The following is a 25,196-nucleotide window of genomic DNA, read 5'->3' on the forward strand; positions in this document are numbered from 1 at the left end:
AAAGAAAAGCAAGTCCCCACTCAGGTCCATCATCTGATATTGGAAATATATGGGCTTCCACATTACTGGTAGCACAAAGGCTCTGGAAAAGCGCCATGACTCATTGCACCCAAAAGAAATTGAGCAAATTCTGCACTCCCAAATCCAAATGTCCCCCTCTCTTCTGAGCTCGTGTGTGCCTAAACCGCAGTTAGCGTCCACATGTTTAGCATTTCTTTAGCGATGAGAGCCTGCTAATTTACATGTGCGTGTCTCCAGAAGCATGAGCTGGGCACAACGTACTGGTCACTGCAACTTACTGGTCACTACAACGGCAGTTTGCAATTTTCACTCAGCAACATCCACAGCTGCTTGTTTCTGGAAAAGACTCATGGAGACAAAATCGTCACTAAACCTGTAGATAAAGTCCCAAAGGGGTATAATTTCCAAATTAGGGTCACTTGAGGGGAGATTCTGCTATTATAGCATTTAGGGGCTCTGTATATGGAGTCTGCATACTATTCTAGAAAAATCTGTGCTCCAGGAGGCAAATAGCGCTCCGTCCCTCCCAAGTCTCGCCATATGGCTAAGCGGTACTGCACAGCCACATATGGACTATTTCTACATTCTGCAGAAATTGTGGGTCAAATTTTGGTGCCATTTGTACCCATTTCCCAGTGTGAAGATGTAAAATCTGGGGCTAAAACAAAATTTTGGTGGTAACAATGTAATTATTTTTTTCTTCACTGCCCAATGGTATAAAATTCTGTGATCCACCTGTGGTCTCAATATGCTCACTGCACTTCTGGATTAATTCATTGAGGGATCTAGTTTCCAAAATGGGGTCACTTGTGGGGCTTTTAAACTGTTTAGGCACATCAGGAGCTCTCCAAATGCGATATGCCACCCCCAGACCATTACATCAAAGTCTGAGTTCCAAAATGTCACGCCTTCCCTTCTGAGCCCTGCCGCGTGCCCAAACAATAGTTTTCCCCCACATGTGTGATATCTGCGTGCTCAGGAGAAATTGCAAAACAAATTTTGGGTCCATTTTCTCATTTTCTTTTACCCATTTAAAAATAAAAAATTTGGGGCGAAAAAACATTTATTTTCACGGCTCCACGTGAAGCACTTGAGGGCTCAAGGTGCTCACCACACATCTAGATAAGTTCCCTGTGGGGTCTAGTTTCCAAAATGGTGTCACTTGTGGGGTGTTTCCAATGTTTAGGCACATCAAGGGCTCTCCAAACGTGACATGGCGTCCGCTAATTATTGAAAAAATTTTGCATTCAAAAAGTCAAATGGCGCTCCTTCCCTTCCGAGCCCTGCTGTGTGCCCAAACAGTGGTTTTCTCCCACATATGGGGTATCGGAGTGCTCAGTAGAAATTGCACAACAAATTTTAGAGTCCATTATTTCCTGTTACCCTTGCGAAAATAAAAAAAATTGGGTCTAAATAAAATTTTTGTGAAAAAAAGTAAAATGTTCATTGTTTTCTTCCGCATTCCAAAAATTCCTGTGAAGCACCTGAAGGGTTAATAAACTTATTGAATGTGGTTTTGTGCACCTTGAGGGGTGCAGTTTTTAGAATGGTGTCACTTTTCGATATGTTCTGTTATAAAGGCACCTCAAAGCCACTTCAAATGTGATGTGGTCCCTAAAAAAATGGTTTTGTAAATTTTGTTGGAAAAATTAGAAATCTCTGGTCAAATTTTGACCCTTATAACTTCCTAACAAAAAAAAAATGTGGTTCTAAAATTGTGCTGATGTAAAGTAGACATGTGGGAAATGTTATTTATTAACTATTTCATCCGACATATCTCTCTGATTTAAGGGTATGAAAATTCAAAGTTTGAAAATTGCGAAATTTTCTAAATTTTATCCAAATTTCTGATTTTTTCACAAATAAACACCAGTTATATCAAATAAATTTTACCACTATCATGAAGTACAATATGTCATGAAAAAATATTCTCAGAATCAGTGGGATCCGTTCAAGCATTCCAGAGTTATTAACTCATAAAATGACACTGGTCAGAATTGTAAAAATTGTCCTGGTCATTAACGTGCAAACCAGCCTGGGGTAAAGGGGTTAAGACTAACATGGGCCCATTTGTAATTTAACAATTAATAGTGTACAACTCCAGGTTTTTGCCATTTAATTGGAAAACAGCATAGTGTACAGACACAGACTGGTTCCAGCGATTTTTCACTTACTGGGCTGCTAGTTGTAGATTTAATAAAATCACAGCTTTTTATCAGCTGGAGATTATCACTAGCGGACAAGTGAGTTGTGACCTATAAAGACTGCAAAGTCTCAACCTCAAGTAATCAATAAAGATAGATTTTTATTAGAAAAACACAAAAGACACAATAAAAATGCCATGCTAACAGATGGCACAATAAATATAGCTGATGTTCCACAAAATAGTAATGAAAGAGGTTCCCAAATTAAGGAGAGACAAACCCATTATTGGCATATTGTGGATTACACCCTGGGATATGGGTAAAGTGTCCTGACTTATTTTTAACATAGCATGAAGCATATGGATTTCTATTCATAGAATCATAGAAGGTTAGAGTTGGAGGGGACCTCCAAGGTCATCTTGTCCAACCCCCTGCTCAATGTAGCATTCACTAAACCATTTCAGACAGATGTCTGTCCAGCCTCTGTTTGAAGACTTCCATTGAAGGAGAACTCACCACCTCTCATGGCCGCCTGTTCCACTCATGGATCTCCCTCACTGTCAAATTTTTTTTTCTAATATCTAATCTGTATCTTCTCCCCTTCAGTTTGATCCCATTGCTTCTAGTTTTTTTTTCTGGAAATGAGAATAAAGCTGATCCTTCTACAGTGTGACAGCCCATGAGATATTTGTAGACAGTTATTAAGTCTCTTCTCAGTCTTCTCTTTTGCAAGCTAAACATTCCCAGATCCTGTAACCGTTCCTCATAGGAGATTGTTTGCACATCATAAGGTTGCATTGTCATTGTAACCTTATGGTGCACAGTAAGCTCTGGCCTGGATGAGGTTGAAAGTCCAGGCCTATAATGAAGAGGCCAGAGATGCAGCATGTCCAAAGATGGAAAGAAGAGAATCGAACGTTAAAGTGAGTATTGGTTAAAAATAACTACCGTAATACACACCTCTTTGGCCATCTTAATTCTTGCTTTCTGGTTCTCTTCTTTTCGCCATCGAGCACCAAAACTCCTAGACTTCTGTCAACATGACCTTATGACGCACAGTAACCTCAGAGGCTTGGGATTGGACGTGAGTTCTGGCATACAGTGAAGAGGCCAGAGATGTGGCACACCCAACAGCAGAAAGAACAGGACCATACCGTGAGCAGCAGGGCAGCTGCAGAGGTGAGTATTGGTTAAAAAAAATCGAATGGACATCTCCGGTGGCCCCGTTGCTCGTAGTCTGGTCCTCTTCTTACCACAGCTGTTTCTCGCCTTTCCATATTCTGCTTCACGTCACTTGTCTTATTATTGCACTATTCCATGTCCTGTTATGTATAAATATGTGACTCTTTAGATATTGTCTTATACTATGCCTGATGGAGAGACCGGAGTAGTCTGAAAAGCTGCTATTTGTTACCACCTTTTCAGTTAGCCATTAATATGTACCACTGATGACCCTCAAGTTTGATTACTTTTATACTAGTTAACACAGTACACAGATATATTTTTCCTGGAACAAAGTGGAGAATACCAGAATGTACTGCATCTTTATGGAACTAAAGACTCTTCTGAGAAAACGTGCACAATTGGACAGCAACAAAGGACTTCTGAGAGACTAAGGAACCACCTTTTGAATGAAGCATCAAGACCATCAAGTCCAAGGGATGTATATAAAACGCACTTTTTTCCTTGCCAGAGCCGGTGTGTCACTTTCCGCAAGGAGAAATGTTACCCCTTAGACCTCAGTCCAGAGCCTCTCCCCTAGCCAAATCAGTTCTCATACTTTGCACTGACGAGGGCCAACAGCCTGAAACACTGTGTCTGCAAATTGAGATTCTGATTTGGCTTTTATCCTAAGTCATATTGCACGAGTCGTTAAAGGGTTGATTGTGACTTGTAGCATTGCTGCTTCCAATAGGTGACTTTTATTGTGCCACCTATTGGAAGCAGCAATTCTACAAGTCACAATCAACCCTTTAACGAGTCGTGCAACAGACTTTAAAGAAGTTAAAGTCTTCTTTTTCTCTGAAGAAGCAATTTGCACTTTTTTCCTCCAAAATTTTGGAGGAAAGTGAGAGGTGCGTCTTATAGTCCGAATGTGGCTGTGGATGATGGAGGGAGCGGCAGAGGAGAGGGGCACAGGAGGCAGGAGCCGCCTGCTGCAGTCAACACTGTGCCCACTGTTAAAAGAAAATTAATATTCACTGCTTCCCTTGCCCATGGGCGTGCGGAGCCTTGAATATTCATGTCTCCTTAATAGCGCGCAGTGTCAGCCCAGCCACCAGATTCCTGCAGCGGCAATATTCATTCTTTTTAGTAGCGGGCACACGTGATCGCTCAGCCGCTGCAGGAGCCGCGGCTCACACTGCACGCTGTTAAGGAGAGTGAATTTTTTTCACTCCCAGTTAAAAAGCCATTGCTTCTTAAATTTCAAAATAGCTAATCTGTTCTTGTTCACTAAATCAAGCGATCATTTTTGGACGGCTTGTGAAAAAGCTATGGGCCCGATTCATCAAGACTGTCGTGCAGGAAACAGGCATTCCCAATTCATGAAGAGGTCCACACCTTTTCATGAATCAGGAGCATCTGAAGTGGTGTGCACCTTCCTGTGCCATGCCAGAAATCTTACACCAATCAGGGACTGAAGTGAGATTACTGGCATAGAGAATGCTACAACTCCTCATGAATTATACAATCTGTTGCTTCACATCCTGCTCTGAGCTGTGAGAAACTGTATTTATTTGTATCGTTTGATGGCTCTTTACAGTTCATAAAAAATGGTGGCATTAGCTTCCCTATTGCTAAACCTGTGCAGAAGAAAATTACAAAAAAATCCACATTTTGGTGAATTTGGATTTTTTTCAAATTCAAGAATAATTCAATTCCACGCCAATATATTCTCTCATCTCTTCTGGTTGCTAATTTAAAAATTCACACCGTTCTCCTTTAAGGTCTTCAAAACCAATTTTTGTTTCAAACATGGTCATCTTTTTATATTTCTTGTATACCATATGGGCAAAGTATTGGGACACCTACACATTACCTCTACAGGAGCTTTTCTAGATCTTTCTCATTCTAGATCCATAGATATTAATATGGAGTTGGCCTGTTTGCAGGTACAACAGCTACCTCTCTTCTGAGAAGGATTTCTACAAGATTTTATGTCTGTGGGAATTTTTGCCCCTTAATCCAGAACAGCATTTGTGAGGCTAGACTGATGGTGGAGGAAGGGCCAGGCTCACAATCTCTGTTTTAGTTCATCCCAAAGGTGTGTGATGGGGCTGAGGTCCAAGCATGTTCTTCCACCAAACTCTCTCAACCATGTCTTTACGGTCCTTGTGCACTGGACACAGTCACAGAAAAGGTTTTTCCCCAAACTGTTCCCACAAAGCTGGAAGCTACAATTTTCTAAACTGTCTTGTACTGAAACAATAAGATTTCCTTTTACTGGAACTAAAGGGCCGATGACTTCTGAAAACAACCCAATAGCATTATCACTTCTCCACCAAACTTTAAAACTGGCACAATGCAGTCAGGTAGGTAAAGTTCTCCTGGCATTCACCAAACCTAGACTCTTCCATCAGATGTCAGATAGAGAAGTGTGATCCATCACTGCACAGAACACATTTCCTCCTGAGTCCAGTGGTGGTGGCTTTACACCACTCAGTCCAACACTCAGCATTGTGCTTGGTGATGTATGATTGCAGCTGCTTGCAAATGAATCTCCCGGCGGGGACACAGTGATTGTGTTAGTGGTAATACCAGACGAGGTTTGGACTCCGATATTATGGAGTCGGCAATGCGTAGGTAACTTTTATGAGCTCTGCTCCCCAGCACTTGGTGACACCGCTTTGTAATTTTACCTTGTTGCTACTTTGTGGTTGAGTTGCTGCAATTCCTACAACTTCTCAATATCACTCATAGGTAATGGGGGAATATTTAAGGAAGAAATGTCATGAACTGACTTGTTCCACCTGTGGCTTCTATTTCAGGACCGTGCTGGTATCAGTGAGCTTTCACAGGTGTGTCAGGTGTAATAGACAGTCGGTCTGGATCTGGCTGTAGAATGTCACTGCGCTTGACATTACAGATGCCTTTTTAATCCTTCTGCCTTTAGGACTCAGCGGGGACCTCCCTCCTGCTGATTGACACACCCTTGCCTGGGAGTTAAAAACACTCAGTTTGCTCCAGGGAATCGCCGATGATACTTCTATGTACCTTTGTGCAGGCTTGGAGCACTAGCAATCGGCTAGCTTCTTCTATGGTGCCCTTGGAGGACAGTTGGCGTTACACCTCTGGTGTCTGCTCAAGCTAAGTTTATCCCCTGTTTATCCCCTTTGTCTACCTTGTTGTCTTTAGTTTATAGTGGGGCCTGACCAGTGCTCTCCCCTCCCCCTCTACGGCCAAGCTCTAGGGTCATCCAGGGCTTAGGGTCCTGCTCGGCGATAGGTGTGGAACCTAGGTAGGGTAGGCAGGGTGATATTAGATCTGCCTAGGGGTCTCCACTCCCCCTTTCCCTAGTGTTTGGGCTTCCTCCCCCTCTTCCCTTCATGTTGCACTTAGTCTTTCCCACACCATTCGTGACATGAGCTCTTTAGAATGAACGTTCCTACCATTGTAATCCTGTTCAGATTTCTACCTTGTATCATTTTTCTAGTACAAAATATTGGTGGAAATCCATTTCTTAATCTAATTCTGCATAGATATAAATGTAAAACACGTCTATTACTTACCGGTAATGTGTTTTTTCGGAACCATGACAGCACCAAGCAACGAGAGAGGAGATCCGCCCTACAAGGACAGGAAAAATAAAAAGGGCGGCGCCTCTCTCCGCCTCAGTAGGTTTACAGAGCATGAGAGGACTTGCCGGTTAGTGAACACATATAATTAACTTAACATTTGAAATGGTGAAACCCAAGGAAACTTAAGGAAAAAACGGGGGAAGAAGGGGGGGGGGGGGTAATATTAGGGTGCCGTCATGGTTCAGAAAAAACACATTAATGGTAAGTAATAGACGTATTTTTCTGTCACCATGACAGGACCATGCAACGAGAGAATTGCAGAGAAAGTACACGTATTAGGGGGGGACCACGGCCTGCAGAATCCTTCTACCGAATGTGAGGTCAGAGGAAGCAGATAGATCCAACCTGTAGTGATTGTAGCAGGTAGAGGACGACCAAGTCGCAGCCTTACATATCTGCTCAATGGATACTCCCGATCTCTCCGCCCAGGAGGTTGCCATCGCTCTTGTAGAATGGGCTGTCAGATTCTTTGGAGCTGCTTTACCCGCTCCTAGGTAATCCATCTCGATGGCTTCTCTTATCCACCTAGATAAAGTACTTATAGAGACCCTGAAACCCTTCCTAGAACCCTGAAAGAATATGAACAGCGCCCTATCTTTCCTCCAGGGCTCTGTGGATTCCAGATACTGAAAAAGGCACCTTCTAACATCTAAAGTATTAAACTTTTGTTCTTTCTCATTCCTAGGATTAGGACAAAAGGAAGGAAGGGAGACTTCTTGAGACCTATGAAATTTAGTCACTACTTTAGGCAAAAAGGCTGGGTCTGTTCTTAAAATTACTCCAAAAATCTGGTAAAAGGGAGATCTGCTGACAGGGCCTGGACCTCACCCACTCTACGAGCGGATGTTAGGGCTATAAGGAGCACAGTTTTAAGGGTTACTAATTTAATTGACCATGCAGAAAGGGGCTCGAAAGGCGTTTCTGTTAGGGCGTTTAGCACCAAGTTCAAGTCCCAGGAGGGTTCTCGCCACGGGGACAGGTCTGGCTCTAACACAAGTTTTGATAAATCTCGCCACCCACATATTCCCTGCCAGATTGCAATTTTAGAGAGCCTCAAGGGCCGATATCTGAACCTTCAGGATACTAACTGAAAGCCCCTGTTCCCGCCTTTTCAGGAGGAACGCTAGCACTGCTTTAAGGGGTACTTTTCCTACTGGCGAGAACCCTGTGGATGACAAAAACATTTTCTTCAGGTTCTACCGTATATTTTTGTAGTAACTGGTTTCCTTCTACCTAACAGGGTGGAAACTAAGCCTGAAGAGAATCCCTTCCTTCTAACAATGACCTTTCAAGTTGCAGTCTGTCAGATGCAAGCCTGTCACCTGGGGATGGAAAATAGGTCCCCGAGACAGAAGGTCTGGGATCTCCGGGAGGACCCAGGGCTCTGTGACAGACACCCTCTTTAGCCAGAAGAACCACGGCCTCTTGGGCCAAAAGGGGGCTATCAGAAGCACTCTTGCCTTGTCTTGTCTGATTTTCTTTAAGTTGATCCTCCAACTTGTTTAGCTAGACCATTAAGGGTCTAGCTGTACAAGTCGCCGCAATAGCGGGTTTTAAGGAACCAGCTGCCGCTTCCCACGTTCCTTTTAGAAAGGTATCAATTTTTCTATCAAGAGGATCCTTCTACATCCCAGAGTCCTTAAAGGGGAGGGCTGATTTTTTTGATGCCTTTGATATTGCCACATCTAGCTTAGGCGCTTTACCCCAGGAAGACGTTGCCTCTTCCTCAAAGGGGTATTTTCGTTTGAAGGCAGAAGGAAGAGGAACTTTTTTCTCCGGCCTTCCCCATTCCTTATTGATAAAAGTCCCTGAACTCTTTCATTAACAGGGAAGTTTTTTCGCCTTCTTTGGTCTAGAGTCCCTAACATAATATCCTCTATGGATTTCTTCGCTCTATGCTCGACCAGCCCCATGGTAGATCTTACTGCCTTTACCAGGTTATCCACTTCTTCCAGTGGGAAGCAATGCCTGGTCCCTGAATCACTTTCAGAGGAGGAGGAGCTTGCATCAGAGTCTTGTACGACCCCATCCTCTGACCCAGATTCTGATGAAAGAGGGGTCTCTATGTCGCGAAGATTACTCCGAGGCAACTTTCTACTTCTGCTTTTATAAGGGACCTCAGGTTGGAAGAAAAGTTAATTTTCTCCTCTGCTACCGTCTCATCAATACATGCCTGACATAGTTTTTTTGACCTGTTTTTTCCTAGATCCTGACTACACAAGGCACAGGCCCTGTGGTTGGATTTAGATCCTGATTTTTTAGGGACCTCCTAACATAGGTAAAACCCCATAAAAGACAGGGAGAACAAAAAGGACGAGAGCGAATGGCAAGAAAGAACAATATTACTCATTGTACTTTGACGTAGCTCACTCACCATTCAGAAGATATAAGGGGGCTACCAGAACAGGAGGCAGAATGTCGTCCGAGATCTCTTCTCTGGAGACCGTGGAATCTTCGATTCTGCTGGAGCTGTGGTGACTTAGGGACTCCCTGGTCCTGAGTCCCCCACCTGGGTGACCACCACGGTGTGTCTGCCGACACTCCTGAGGACACTTCTTTTGCCAGCTTCCAGTCCTTGACTGGGACCGTTGTTGTGGCTCCACATCCTGTTGCTGCATGGCTAGCAGCTGCTGATCCTGTGGCGGGGTGAGAGAGGGCAGCTTGAATTCTATTACAGCTTGCTCCCATGTCTTGCCGGCGATATGCAGTTTAAATATTCCCTCCCAGGGAATCAGCTGGCCGGCGTCACTTCCGGTAACGCCTCCTCTGGTCATATGACCGGTCTCGACGCGCGTCATCAGAGCGCAGCTTCCGGTTCGCAGATGCGACTTTCGGATCCACGCTGCCTGATGCCGTGCCGGGATGCGCAGCTGCTGGCCACCATACTGTGAAGGCGCCGCAGCCCGCGCCTCGTCCAACGGACGGAACCCAATCGGGAACTGCGTGACGCTTCCAGCTCCCATGGCGCCATCGCGACAGAAGCTGCGCCCTGCCGGTACACCGACAACCCAGGTCTGGGAATCTTCCTATGATCTTCGTTTCTTCTGCCGCCATATCCGGAGGCTCCCCTGTCAAGGACAGGAAACCACTTAGGCGGAGAGAGGCACCACCCTTTTTATCTTGAAGGTTTCCTGTCCTTGAAGGGTGGATTCCCTCTCTCATTGCATGGTGCTGTCATGGTGAAAGAAAAGGATAACATTCTATCCTCTTTACTGCCATCACTAGAGGGGGCCTATTATTTTTGTTCTTAAAGGGAACCTGTCATCAGGTTTGACTGATATGAGATACGGCCACCACCTTTCTGCCCTCATATACAGCATTCTATAATGCTGTATATATGCCCCTGAGTACGCCTGCACAGGAGCCTGGGCTGTGGAGACTGTGGAGAGTAGTCTGGAAAACTGCTATCTATTATCATCTGTTCAGTTAGCCATTAAAACGTATCAACCACTGAGGATTCTCAGGTTTTAATATTTTTCTATCTACCGGCTAACACAGTGTAACGATATCTTTTTCCTGTATTCTATGTAAAACTTTAATGGAAACTAATTAAAAAAAAGAAGTATATTCACATTCATACACAAGGTAATATCACAGTCTGTTATCACAAGGTTTATTTCTCCAGTTAATGAAACAAAAACAATTTTGCAAAATGCTGCTTTTATTAAAGAAATCCCTTGTATGATTTTGTAACAAATTCTATTTGGAAATGTTCAGAATCCCTGTAAAAACTCCTGCAGCTGCTTCACTATTTCTGTATCCACCGTTTCCATCAGTGACCGGAATCCTTCATCTCCCAGTAATTGCTGCTGTGCCTTGAGCTTCTCATAGACAAACTGCTGGAGGGATACGGTATGGACAGGGTCTCTCAAAGCAATCTAGGAATGGACAGAACAGAGAGAAATCTACATTATTATACAGTGACTGCAAAGCAGTTCCACAAACTCATCTCCTCCTCATGCATAAATGTTGTGTCACACTGCTGCCAAGAGCTATAAGTAAAAGCATAGCCACCATTGCCGGTCTTGTGTAAGCCCACTGCCTCTGCTGTCCATCTGTGCACACAATATCATGAAGAAGTGAATTCATTATAGCCACAATGGGACTTCTACAGCCAATCAGGGCTGTGGAGTCGGAGTCTATATTGGTGGAGTCGGTATAAAATGGACCGACTCTGACTCCTAAAATATATAATATATTGGGTTCAGTAGTACAATGCAGGATGTGCTGTAAATGTTTTCATAAGAATTTGGGAAAGTTATGAAATGTCCTATAAATGTCTGTTCTATTCCTGATTTGAGGATCTCGGCTTTTAGTTGAGATTAATCTGTGCTGTATTTTATGTACACGCTCAGTAGTGACCAGTGCTGTGGAGTCAGAAATCAGAGAAATTGAGGAGTTGGAGGTTTGGCTTACCAACTTCACAGCCCTGCAACCAATTACTGACAAGTAATGGCAATTTTGAACTCAAATTAATTGTTTAATCCCTGAAAAAAAAATTATTTTTGGAAACAATCCAATTGCCCACATTAACTTTCTAAGATAACACAGATGGGACCATTTGGCAACTCTTGGCCCCATGCTTGCTTTCCTACTGGCCTCCAGAGTCTATGACTAGAGTTCTTGAATGGGCAAAATATTTGTAAAAACAAGCAACTTTGCAATTTATTAAAAGTATCCTTCATCCTCGAGAAAAGACGGTTTTTAATTTTATAGTTTATTGCTCGCTAGTGATTTTGAATCCTTTAAGATGGACTAATAAATTATCCTAATGAGCTAATTTTAACAATGCAAAAAGACTATTGGAGCTCAATAAACGTAACATAGATCTGGAGAGGGAACATTGGGATAGTCCGATGCCCTTCATGTCTGACATGAAGGGCTTGACAAAAGACCAACGATAATTTTAATGCGGACACTAAAGATGTGATCAGCGAGAGACGAGTGTTTCATCATTTGATTGGGAGCAATTTACACTGGGCAAAGATCGTAAACTAACGTTCATTCAGGCAATCATTACCATAACAGATACCTTTATTTATTAGTTCTGCCTTACTACAGTTTCAGAGCCTCCTCCCTCCATAAAAAGTGATAAGCAACTTTGTGATTCGCAAGAGAGAGACTCACATCATATGTAAAAGATTATACGCGTCTAATATTTCATAACCGAGACAAAAAAATTATGCGACACAGGGCTGTGGAGTCGGGAAACCAAACTTCTGACTTAGACTTCACAGCCCTGCCTCACTACTGAGCGTGTACATAAAGTGCAGCACAGATTCATCTCAACTAAAAGCCCAGATCCTTAGATCAGGAATAGAAAAGACATTTATAGGACATTTCATAACTTTCCCAAATTCTTATGAAAACATTTATGGCACATACTACATTGTACTACTGAACCCAATTTACTATATATTTTAGGAGTCCGAGTAGGTCCATTTTATATCGACTCCACCAAAATAGACACGGATTCTGACTCCATGACTCCAACGTCTTGAAGGGAAGAACTGTTATGAGATGAGCTACACCATTTCCATAATTCCCACTTATTTTTGTAAGAGTTGCAGAAATAGAGTAGCTTTGATCGCTCTCGGCTCCTCCAGTGGCTGGAACAGTATGAAGTTATTCCTATCTCAGCCATGAAAAGCTAAAGTAGGGATAACCCCTTAAAAGGGTTTTCTGGGCATATGATATTAATGACCTATCCAGAGAATAGGTCATCAATATCAGACTGGACGGGGTCCAACACCTGACAACCTCACGGATAATGAGCTGCTAGCAACTCTGGATGTAAACATTAAATTAAGCTGCATGGTGCCAAGAAAATAGGAGCTGATCTACAGTACCCGGCAGGGGCAGTTACACACTGAGCTGAGCAGTGCAATACAGCTCCTTATAATGTTTACATCCGGCCACCATCGATAATAACATCTGGGGCTATGAGAAATATTGGACTCCCAAGATCTGATATTGATTATCTATTATAGTATAGGCTATCAATATCATATGCCTGAAGAACCCCATTAGTGCTTGTATTAACGATTAACAAATCAGGTACTCGGTAAATACATTCATCAACATTGGAATTGCAACGCAAATAAAAAAAAGTTATGTAATTATGGAAATCACAGTATCGATAGACAGGTTAATGATATGCAAATGATGAAAAATGGAAAGAAAATATTCAGAACATCTCTATTCACAATTGAGTAGGAGAACCACGCGTGGAAATACTGTACATGCTCTTATACGTCTTGGCATGTTGTCAGTGAAGTTACCAATTGTTGTCTGAGGAATGTGCTTGGTCACACAAATCATCAAGATGTGTTACTGGCTGCTCCCTTTGCAATTACCGACCAATGACATTCCATATGTGCTCGATGGGAGGCAAGTCTGGAGACGCTGCAGGCTATGGTAGCACAGTTAGGCCACGCAGACTTCTCACAGTAGTACGAGCAACAGACGGTCAACGGTTGTGTAGAATACTGCTCCTGAGACACTTTGGAGAATTGTCCGTACCACTGGTTCAACCTGAAATGATAACTACAAGGGTCTGGCTACCATGCACTCCACAACATAATCCTGGGAATAGGACCAGTGTGATTTTCCCTCGTGAAAGTCTCTATATGGCATTGCCCATATGGTCTCGTCAGGGACGGTGAATGCTGCATACAATTCCATTCTGTACTGCAATTGAAATTAGTCATCACATATCAAGCCTAAGGCACAGTTTCTACACAAACCATCAGAACATGTTTGTATGACAGTAGGCTACAAGCAAGACACACAGCTACAGGTGTCGCATTCACCTCATGCCAACATTTTTAAAGGCTGTCATGGTGCAGCGCAAAACTGCAATAGAGGTTGGAATAGAGGTCTATCCTCTGAAACAATGAGTCCTGGTTTTGTCTTAGATGCAATGATAGCTGGAGATTGATTTGGAGACCACAAAGGCAATACCTACCATGAAGAGACCTTTAAGAGGAAATATAAAAGTGTCTCAGGAGCCATTTTTCAAAATGACAATGCCAGGTTGCCTGTTGCCCGTATTAACATGATCAGCCTGCGTGGCTTTAATTTTTTACCATATGTTGCAGTGTCTCCAGATTGTTTCCCATTGCACACATCTGAGATGTCATTGGTTGGCAATTGCAAAAGGAGCTGCCTGCAGTGGATCTTGATGACTTGTGCAAGTGCAATCAGCGTAGCAGAACATTCCTCAGACAACCAGTAATAATCTCAATGAAAGCAGCCAAGGAGTTTAACTGCTTGCATTTCTGTGCATGGCGCTTATACTCGATACTGAATAAACTGAGATGTTCTGAAAATATTGTTTCAATTTTTTCATCATTTGCATATAATTAGTGTGTATATCCATCCTGAGACTTCTATAATTCCACAACTTCTCCTTGTTGGATTACAATTTCAATATTGACACACACTCACAACACAACACAACGGGATTCTACCAACTCTGCTATGTATAAAACTTAATTTACAAACCAAAGTAAAGACTAGCATGCTTTATATTTTTGTTACAAAACTAATTACTGATTATTTTTATTAATTTACTGATATTAAAGGGAACTTGTCATGTAAAAATTGCTATTAACTAGCAGATATGTTCTGAAGCTGCCAGGCGCCCGCACTTAGAGCTCCGCCGTCGGGAGGAAATTAACTTTATTCCTCCTAGAAACCTTGGGCTTTCACTCATAGTGGTGCAGCTGGCTTCAGTCACCGCTCAGTGCATATTGAGTGGTGGCTGTAACCGCGTCTCCGGCACTGACTGACAGCCAGCTCTAACATATCTGTACAGTATGTAAGATAAAAGCTCTCTTAGCATGAGAATGATGGCAGAGAGAAAAAGCAAGTCAACTCCAACTTACATATTTCATGCTGTCTAACTAAGCAATTTAATAACATAAGAATATCCCTTTAAGTGCAGGAAATAAAGGATTCTGAGTTTCTGTCCCTACAACAGTACGCTATGGTTCACTCTACAACCTGATACTGACAAAGGATAATTTGTACTACATAAAAATCTGTTTCCTCCCCGCTCCGCTTTTATCTGTCACAGCAGAGAAAAAGATGAATAAAGGGCCTCAGTCCTTGAAGAGCACTTGGATGTGACAATGATGCGTTAGTGCTTTGAAGTCACATGGAGCAGTGTATAGAACCACATATATGGCACTTCATTGTCCATAATATTAAAAAATACAGGATAAAAATAAGCCGAGAAGCAAAGTCACTCAGCCACTTACTTGTAGCTGACACCTCCCTGTCATGCAGGGATATCAATGCTTGTAAATCTTATTGAACATAGTTCTGAGCATTGAAAATGTTGGTCAGCCTCAATCCTACTACTACCATCAATAAGGCTGCTGTGACAGGTGAGGACATATTACTATTTTTGCCACAGATGCAGCTATTAGAAAGTCTTTTCTGGGTCTGTGTGTCAGTTAAGGTGCATTATGTAAATGGCTCCATAGTAGAGCGTGTGCTAAGCGATTCGCACGACTTGGTCCACGGGCAACTCATGTAATATGTGTCTAATAGAGAAGAGCCGTGAGAACTGCCTTTTACCTGATAGTATCCGTGGATCTTTTTTTCATTAGCCAGCCTGGTGATATATCACATGTGCGTCACACCGCAACAAAGATGTCTAGCCAGGCTGGTAAATCAAAAGAACCACGGATGCCATCATGTAACAGGTGGTTTTCAAGGTTCCTGTCTAGCGGCCATAGATTACTGGCATGACCGATGGACCTGGCTGTGCTAATCGATTCGCATCAACTCTACTACATAGTGAAATACATGGTGTCTCTGATGTCATGATGCACACGCAACACTTCTGAAACATGGACAGTATGGAGACTAAAAGAGTAAAGGAATTGCGCTCTTCTATGAATTGATCAGCTAATTGCTCCTTTCCAGAAAACAACTTGGTATCTGACCTCAAATCTGGAGGCCTCATTAGGAGGACTACAGATCAGAGGTAGGCAGGGTTAGGTTCAAACGATAATTTAGATAACCTTGACGCTATGCTATCCATGGAGGTGGGAGGAAGGTGTTAATTTTTTAATATGTCTTTATTATATATTTCACTCCTGATGTTTGAGGACTACACCTTTAAAGGGAGTCTGTCAGCACAGAATGACTGTTCAAACCGAGTACAGACGCTCGGTGCACCCTTGATGTAGCCAAACATTTAAGTGCACCTTACACCTACTTGTTTTACATCTATCGCCGTCCTTCTCTGGCCCTGTAAAGCCAGGCCAGTCAATCAAAGAAGAAGGGGCATGTAGAGATGCAGGGAAAACAAGATGTTGGGAAGTTGCAATTAAATGTTTGGTCACACCAAGGGTGCACCGACCGCCTGTACTTGGTTTGAGCTGGCCTTCTGTGCTGACAGACTACTTTTAAAGGTGTAGTCCAGTTGGATCAAGTTATTACCTATCCATGTGATTTTGAACATGTTATCACCTATTCACAGGATAAGTAATAACTTTTAGATAGGTAGGGGGTCGGACTGCTGAAACCTCCATGATCGCCTGAATGGGGCACTTTTATCTCCATTAGAAGAGTAGTAGTGTGCATGTTTGCCTGTCTCTCCTTTCATTCTGTATGGAGAAGCCGGAAAAAGCCAAATTTAGTGCTCTGGTAGTCCCAAAGAGAATAAATAGAGCTAAAAATGACCCCTTCTGAAAATCAATGGGGGTCCTAAGGATAGGCCATAACTTGTTTCAACCATGATATTAAAAGTAGTATCAGATAGCAAATTCTTCTACATCTCTATCCGTCGATGCATTTTTGTCCTTTACCACGGCTACTAGAAATCCATACAATATTGTCAGACTTTCTATCAATTTGAAAAGTTAATAAAAAAAAAACCCTACGCAATCTTATTATAATGATGTTATTATATTCCTATAATTGGATAATGGATAGGTATCTTTCTTTAAAACTACAAATGTCTTTATAATATGATAAACGTTTCCAAAAGGAAATGGTCAAATAATATATTATTGTAAATGTCAAGCAAAAGAAAATTAAAAATTAAAGTCAGCAATAAAAATAAAAAGCTTCAGAAAAGTAAATAATGCATGAAAGAGGCAGTGATATATTATGTGTATACAGCATGAATAACAATCAGGAAATTTGTATTTGAGCTGGGAATTTGTTTTATGACCCATATTTTACTTTTTAATTAATAATGCATTTTAATGACTGCAGTATTGTCTACCAGATAAGTGTTTACAATGTTATTAAAATGCTGTATAATTTCCTATTACACACAGAATCAAGAAAACACAAAGCATGTGCTCAGTTATGCATAAAGTGATAGGTAACATATGGCGGTAAACAGGATCCATGTATGGAGAAATCCAAAAGGGAAAGGGGCAAATATACGAATATGAAGATGCTTGGAGAAAACCGGTGTTTAATTCTGGAGAATAAGGAATGAGGCAAGTTAAAATCTAACATTCCTGGCTGTTCTTTACCGCCACATCTGCCGTTGCTGAGATTTGGGACACCCATACATGTTAGATGGTTGGTCAATCCTGTTGACCAGTTCGGTAAGGGTTTAATTGATGTGTATGACCATGTTAAGTGACTGCTTCATGGCAATTAGGACAATCAATGTTATTGATCTACTGAATATTCAGGGCTTCCATGTACACATGACCGATCAATACTTCCGTTTACTACTTATTGTAGGGTCATGTCAAACAGCTTTATTACTAGACAGAACATATGGCTACATATTCTTAGGTAACACAAGTCACCCAAGCACGGGCCAGATGGTGCTCAGTGGTTAGCACTGTTGCTTTGCAGCGCTGGGGTCCCACCAAGGACAACATCTGCATGGAGTTTATATGTTCTCCTTGTGTTAACATGGGTTTCCTACCAGTTCACCGGTTTCCTTCCAAACTCCAAAGACATATTGAAAGGGAATTTAGATTGTGAGCCCCGGGGGGGACAGTGATGAGAAAGTCTGTAAAGTGCTGTGGAATATGATGGTGCCATATAAGTAAAATAATATTCTACCTAATCTACAATAAGGAAACATGTCCACAAATATGAATGTTTTATGGCCTCTATGTTATATGTAATATGGAAATATATGTTCTGTATGTGTACAAACAATACAATTGCAGTTATCTTCTAGCTTAACCCCTTAAGGACCGAGCCACTTTGTAGGTTAATGACCGGGCCAATTTTTTCAATTCTGACCACTGTCACTTTATGAGGTAATACCTCTGGAATGCTTCAACGGATCCCCCTGATTCTGAGAATGTTTTTTCGTGACGTATTGTACTTCATTATCGTGGTAAAATTTATTTGATATGACTGGCGTTTATTTGTAAAATAAACAGAAATTTGGCAAAAAAATTTAAAATTTTGCAATTTTCAAACTTTGAATTGTTATGCCCTGAAATCAGAGAGATATGTCACACAAAATAGTTAATAAATAACATTTCCCACATGTCTACTTTACATCAGCACAATTTTGGAACCAAATTTTTTTTTTGTTAGGGAGCTATAAGGGTTAAAAGTTGACCAGCGATTTCTCATTTTTCCAACAAAATTTACAAAACCATTTTTTAGGGACCACATCACATTTGAAGTGACATTGAGGTGTCTATATGACAGAAAATACCCAAAAGTGACACCATTCTAAAAACTGCACCCCTCAAGGAACTCAAAACCACATTCAAGAAGTTTATTAACCCTTCAGGTGCTTCACAGGAACTGAAGCAATGAGGAAGAAAAAAATTAACATTTAACTTTTTTTCCCAAAATATTACATTTAGACCATTTTTTTTTTTTATTTTCACAAGGGTAACAGATAAAAATGGACCCCAAAATGTATTGTGCAATTTCTCCTGAGCATGCTGATACTAAATATGTGGCGGAAAACTACTGTTTGGGCGCACGGCAGGGTTCAGAAGGTAAGGAGCGCCATTTGACTTTTTGAATTCAAAATTTGCTGGAATAATCAGCGAACGCCATGTTGCGTTTGGAGAGCCCCTGATGTGCCTAAACAGTGGAAATCCCCCAAGTGACCCCATTTTGGAAACTAGACCCCTCAATGAACTTATCTAGATGTGTGATGAGCACTTTGAACCCCCAGGTGATTCACAGAAGTTTATAACATAGAGACGTAAAAAATCAAAAAAAAAATCACAAAAATGTATTTTTAGCCCCAATTTTTTTATTTTCACAAGGGTAACAGGAGAAAATGGACCCCAAAAGTTGTTGTGAAATTTCTCCTGAGCACGCCAATACCCTATATGTGGCAGAAAACCACTGTTTGGGTGCATGGCAGGGTTCGGAAGGGAAGGAGCGCCATTTGACTTTTTGAATTCAAAATTTGCTGGAATAATCAGTGAACGCCATGTCCCATTTAGAGAGCCCCTGATGTGCCTAAACAGCGGAAACCCCGCACAAGTGACCCCATTTTGGAAACTAGACCCCTCAATGAACTTATCTAGATGTGTGGTGAGCACTTTGAACCCCCAGGTGCTTCACAGAAGTTTATAACGTAGAGCCGTAAAAATAAAAAAAAAAAACACAAAAATGTTCTTTTAGCCCCAAATTTTTTATTTTCCCAAGGATAACAAGAGAAAATGAACCTCTCATTTTGATGTGCAATTTCTCCTGAGTACGCCAATACCCTACAATGTAATTAGAAACTACTTTTGAGGCACAGTGCAAAGGTCAGAAAGGAAGGAGCACCATATTATAGTACAGATTTTACTGTTATGGTTTGAGGGTGCCATGACCCACTAGGACAGTGCTGGCGAACCTATGGCACGTGTGCCAGAGGGGGCACCCAGAGCCCTCCCTAAGGGCACGCACACCATCGCCTCAGCACTAGTGCTCCTGGACCTGGACCAGGCCGGCGGGTGAGGACTCTGAGCCCACCGACGCCAGCCCCTACTTCAGCTAGATGTGTGTTCTAGGACACATACCTACCTGAAGTGTATTGCAGCGCACGAACTTGCCAGGCCTGTGCGCCGCAATACACGCTGCCAGCAGCCGGCGTCAGCGTACACGGAACTTGGCGCAGGGCAGTGACGTCATGCACCCCTGTCACTAGGACGATGAAGTCAGCTGCCAGCTACAGGAGAAGACGCTGCACGGGAGAAGGAAGGTGAGTAGGAGTGTTTATGTTTGTTTGTTTTTACTATGCGATGAACAGCGCCCCATATTCAAGTATGGGGGAGCATATACCAGGATTGGGGGGAGCATATTCATGGGTGGGGCATGTACCAGGATGACGGGCATAGACAAGGATGGGGGAGCAACATCTATACAAGGATTGGGGGAGCAATATATACAAGGATTGGGGGAGCATATACAAGGATTGGGGGAGCATATACCAGGATTGGGGGGGGGGCATATTCATGGGTGGGGCATAGACAAGGATGGGGGAGCAACATAGATACAAGGATGGGGGAGCAACATAGATACAAGGATGGGGGAGCAACATACAAGGATTGGAGGGAGCACATACAAGGATGGGGACCGCACATACAAGGATGGGGACAGCAAATACAAGGATGGGGGCAGCACATACAAGGATGGGGGGCAGCACATACAAGGATGGGGGGCAGCACATTCTTTATATCTGCAGTATCATACTCCTGCTCCTGTTTGTGATTGCTTTCGGTTCCCTCCACCTGCTCTCTGTTTGAGCTGTTTTTTCTAAACTAAAACCTCAGTATTCAGGTTAAATGGCCGCGCTGGCACTATGCGATGAATAAGTGGGTTTTGGGTTGCAGTTTGGGCACTCGGTCTCTAAAAGGTTCGCCATCACTGCACTAGGAGATCCCTTGAGGTGCCGTAACAGCAGATTCCCCCATAAATGACCCCATTTTACAAACTACACCTCTCAATGAATTCACCTAGGGGTGCAGTGATCATACTGACACCGAGGGTGTGTCACAGAATTTTATTCCATTGGGCAGTGAGGAAAAAATAATTACATTTTTACAGCAAAAATTTTGTTTTAGCCCCAGATTTGACATTTTCACACTGGGATAATGGATAAAAATGGCACCAAAATTTGTCCCATAATTTCTGCTGAATGTGGCAATACCTCATATGTGGCTGTACAGTACTGCTTGGCCACACGGCGACACTCGGGAGGGACGGAGCGTTATTTGCCTCATGGAGCGCAGATTTTTCTAGAATAGTTTGCGTACCCCATATACAGAGCCCCTAAATGCTAGAAGAGTAGAATCCCCCCTCAAGTGACCCCATTTTGGAAATTATACCTTTGCCAAACATGTGGACACTAAATGTGGTTTAGACACACTGCGGTGCTCAGAAGGGAGGGGGGGATTTGGATTTGGGAGCACAGAATTTGCTGAAATACTATTGGGGGGTGAGGAGTCATTTAGCTTTTCCAGAGCCTTTGTACTACCAGTAATGTGGAAGCCCCCTATATTTCCATTAACACATGACAGAAGTGAGTGGGGGCTTTTATGTGAAGCTTTTATTGGGAGCATTTTACATAACATTTTAGATCACATTTATTCGGCGCTCTACGCTGAGCACTTGCTTTGGGGTTTCCATCTAAATCTCCGACTGACGCGATTCAGATGAAACCCCGGAGGGATCCATTCACTATAATGAGATGAGGCAGCAGTTACTCTGGACTCCGTCTGGCCTATGTTCAGCGTTATCCTTCTTTTCAGAGGTGCACAAAACTGTGGCTGACCGCGCTTTTATTTACGCCTAAAAAGATGGACACCGCCGGATCATAGGTCAGACGGTGTCCACAGTGCCTCCATCTGCCTCATTACAGGGAATGTTCCTCTGGGGATTCTGTCTGAATAACGTATTTCAGAGATTTACATGGAAACCCCGATGTAACCGCTCAGCGCAGAGCACAGGATAAATGTGTGCCGAGCAATACAGCGATCTTTAGGAGGCAGAATAAACAAATCTGCAGCAGGTGAGGAATTGGTTTTATTTATTTATTATGCCGTTCCTCGTGCAGTATAAAAGTGATTAGGAGACTTTATTCTTCGGGTCGGTGCGATTACAGCGATGCCAGATTCATATCGGGTTTTTATGATTGACAGCTGTCACACACTAAAAGATGCTTTTCTTTGCAAAAACTAATGTTTGCATCGCCATATTTAGAGAGCTATAATTTTTCCATATTTTGGCCAACAGAGTCATGTGACGGCTTGTTTTTTGCAGGACGAGTTGACGTTTTTATTGGTACCATTTTTGAGCAAATTACATTTTTTGTTCGCTTTCTATTCTGATTTTTGGGAGGCAGAATGAACAAAAAACAACAATTCAGGATTTTTTTTTGTTGTTACTTGTGTGGTAAAATTGATAAGGCAGCTTTATTCTTCGGGTCAGTACGTTTACAGCGGTACCACATTTATGTAATTTTTTTTAATGTTTTTGCGCTTTTACATAATAAAACTTTTATAGAAAAAATAAATATCTTTGCATCGCTTTATTCTGAGAGCTGTAACTTTTTAATTTTTCGGCTGTATGGTGGCTTAATTTTTGCGGGACAAGATTACGTATTCAGCGGTACCATTTTTATTTTCATCCGTCTTTTTTATCGCGTTTTATTCCACTTTTTTCCAGCGGTTTGATGAAAAGGCATAGTTTCTCATGTTTTTTTTTTACGCTGTTCACTGAAAGGGTGTGACACGTTTATAGATCGGGTCGTTCCAGACGTGGCGATACCAAATATGTGTACTTTTTTTTACCTATAAATCTGTATTTATTAGTGTAATATATATATATATTTTTTACAAAAAAAATTTTTTTTTTTCAACTTTTTTACTTAGTCCCATTATGGGACTTTCACTTTTTTCATAGGTATAATGTATTGCAATGAACTAACATTGTAATGCATTATACCTATATTGAAAGCTCCTGAGACTATGCTGTGCATTTGTCTAAGGAGCTTTCCGTAGCTTGGTGACCTGGGGGTCGTCTTGACGACCCCTGGTCAACATGGCAATGGTCGAGCCCCCGCGATGACGCCACGGGGGCGCCGACCTGAAGGTAGAGGGAGCACCCAGCCCTCTGTCTGCCTCCTGAACACTGCAATAACGCTCGATCGCAATGTTCAGGGGGTTAACAGCCAGGGGCGGCGCTGATACCGCTCCTGGCTGTTTAGTGCCGGAGCTCAGCCACTAGCATCGCTGAGCTCTGGCACTGATAGAGCAGCAGACGATCTGGGTGCAGGGACCGACGGCATGGGTCCCTGCACCCCTTCTCGTGCCACTCAGCTGTCACAGACAGCTGTCGGCACTGAACTGGCACAGCGTGTTTATATGCTGTGCCAGTTCAAAGCTATGGTAATTTACACCCGCTCATGCCGTGCAGTGTCCGTCATTGAGCGCTGTGGGGTTAATATACACACGTGGTCAAAATTGTTGGTACCCCTCGTTTAATGAAAGAAAAACCCACAATGGTCACAGAAATAACTTGAATCTGACAAAAGTAATAATAAATTAAAATCTATGAAAATGAACAAATGAAAGTCAGACATTGCTTTTCAACCCGGCTTCCACAGAATTTTTAAAAAAAATTAAACTCATGAAATATGCCTGGACAGAAATGATGGTACCCTTAACTTAATATTTTGTTGAACAACCTTTTGAAGCAATCACTGCAATCAAACAATTCCTGTAACGAATGAGACTTCTGCACCTCTCGACAGGTATTTTGGCCCACTCCTCATGAGCAAACTGCTCCAGTTGTCTCGTGTATGAAGGTTGCCTTTTCCAGATGGCATGTTTCAGCTCTTTCCAAAGATGCTCAATAGCATTTAGGTCAGGGCTCATAGAAGGCCACTTCAGAATAGTCCAATCTTTTCCTCTTAGCCATTCTTCGGTGCTTTTAGCTGTGTGTTTTGGGTCATTATCCAGTTGCAAGACCCATGACCTGCGACTGAGACCAAGCTTTCTGACACTGGGCAGCACATTTCTCTCTAGAATCCCTTGCTAGTCTTCAGATGTCATTGTACCCTGCACAGATTCAAGACACCCTGTGCCAGATGAAGCAAAGCAGCCCCAGAACATAACATGTTTCACAGTAGGGGCAGTGTTCTTTTCTTGATATGCTTCATTTTTCCGTCTGTGAACATAGAGCTGATGTGCCTTGCCAAAAACTTCCATCTCATCTGTCCATAGGACATTCTCCCAGAAGCTTTGTGGCTTGTCAACATGTAGTTTGGCAAATTTTAGTCAGGCTTTTTTATGATTTTTTTTCAACAATGGTGTTCTCCTTGGTTGTCTCCCATGAAGTCCACTTTGGATCAAACAACGACGGATGGTGGGATGGTGCCATCTGACACTGATGTTCCTTGAGCTTGAAGTTCACCTTTAATCTCTTTAGAAGTAATCCTGGGCTCTTTTATTACCTTTTGTATTATCCGTCTTTGATTTGTCATCAATTTTCTTCCTGCGGCCACGTTCTGAGGGTTGGCTACAGACCCATGGATCATAAATTTCTGAATAATATGTGCAACTGTACTCACAGGAACATCAAGCTGCTTGGAGATGGTCTTATGACCTTTACCTTTAACATGCTTGTCTATAATTTTCTTTCTAATCTCCTGAGACAACTCTTTCCTTTGCTTCCTCTGGTTCATGTTGAGTGTGGTACACACCATGTCACCAAACAGCACAGTGACTATCTGTAGCCCTATATACAGGCCCACTGACTGATTACAAGATTGTAGATACCTGTGATGCTAATTAGTGGACACAACTTGATTTAACATGTCCCTTTTGTCACATTATTTTCAGGGGTACCATCATTTCTGTCCTATTTCATGATTTTAATTTTTTTAAAAATTCTGTGGAAGCCGGGTTGAAAAGCAATGTCTGACTTTCATTGTTCATTTTCATAGATTTTTAATTTATTATCACTTTTGTTAGATTCAAGTTATTTCTGTGACCATTGTGGGTTTTTCTTTCATTAAACGAGGGGTACCAACAATTTTGACCACGTGTGTAACCTTGTGTCATCTATGAAGCTTACTATTTGCATATTTGGGAGTCTGTAAGCAAAAGGACAAATAGATTATATGGTCACATGTAGCAGGGCATTTCATGTTACTAAAAATAATGACTGAATTATGGCAATCAAACAAATTAAAGGGTTATTCCTAAAATATTAAGTTATTGCCTATTCCAAGGATAGGGAATAACTTACTGACAATTAGGGGAACCCT

General features: G+C 42.2%; 1 protein-coding gene across 1 annotated transcript in view; it reads right to left on the reverse strand.

The window, feature by feature from the left end:
• Positions 1-10,563: 10,563 nt before the first annotated feature.
• IPO11 (importin 11) overlaps positions 10,564-25,196 on the reverse strand; it is a 590,907-nt gene continuing 576,274 nt past the window's right edge. Inside the window, exon 29 of the mRNA XM_073680251.1 lies at positions 10,564-10,842. Coding sequence (XP_073536352.1) covers positions 10,678-10,842 — 165 coding nt within the window. The 3' untranslated portion in view covers positions 10,564-10,677. The remainder of the gene's footprint in view (positions 10,843-25,196) is intronic.

The sequence above is a fragment of the Phyllobates terribilis genome, unplaced genomic scaffold (genome assembly GCF_046119375.1).
Source record: "Phyllobates terribilis strain yellow unplaced genomic scaffold, ASM4611937v1 Scaffold_1__5_contigs__length_1240528914, whole genome shotgun sequence".
Taxonomy (NCBI): Eukaryota; Metazoa; Chordata; class Amphibia; order Anura; family Dendrobatidae; genus Phyllobates; species Phyllobates terribilis.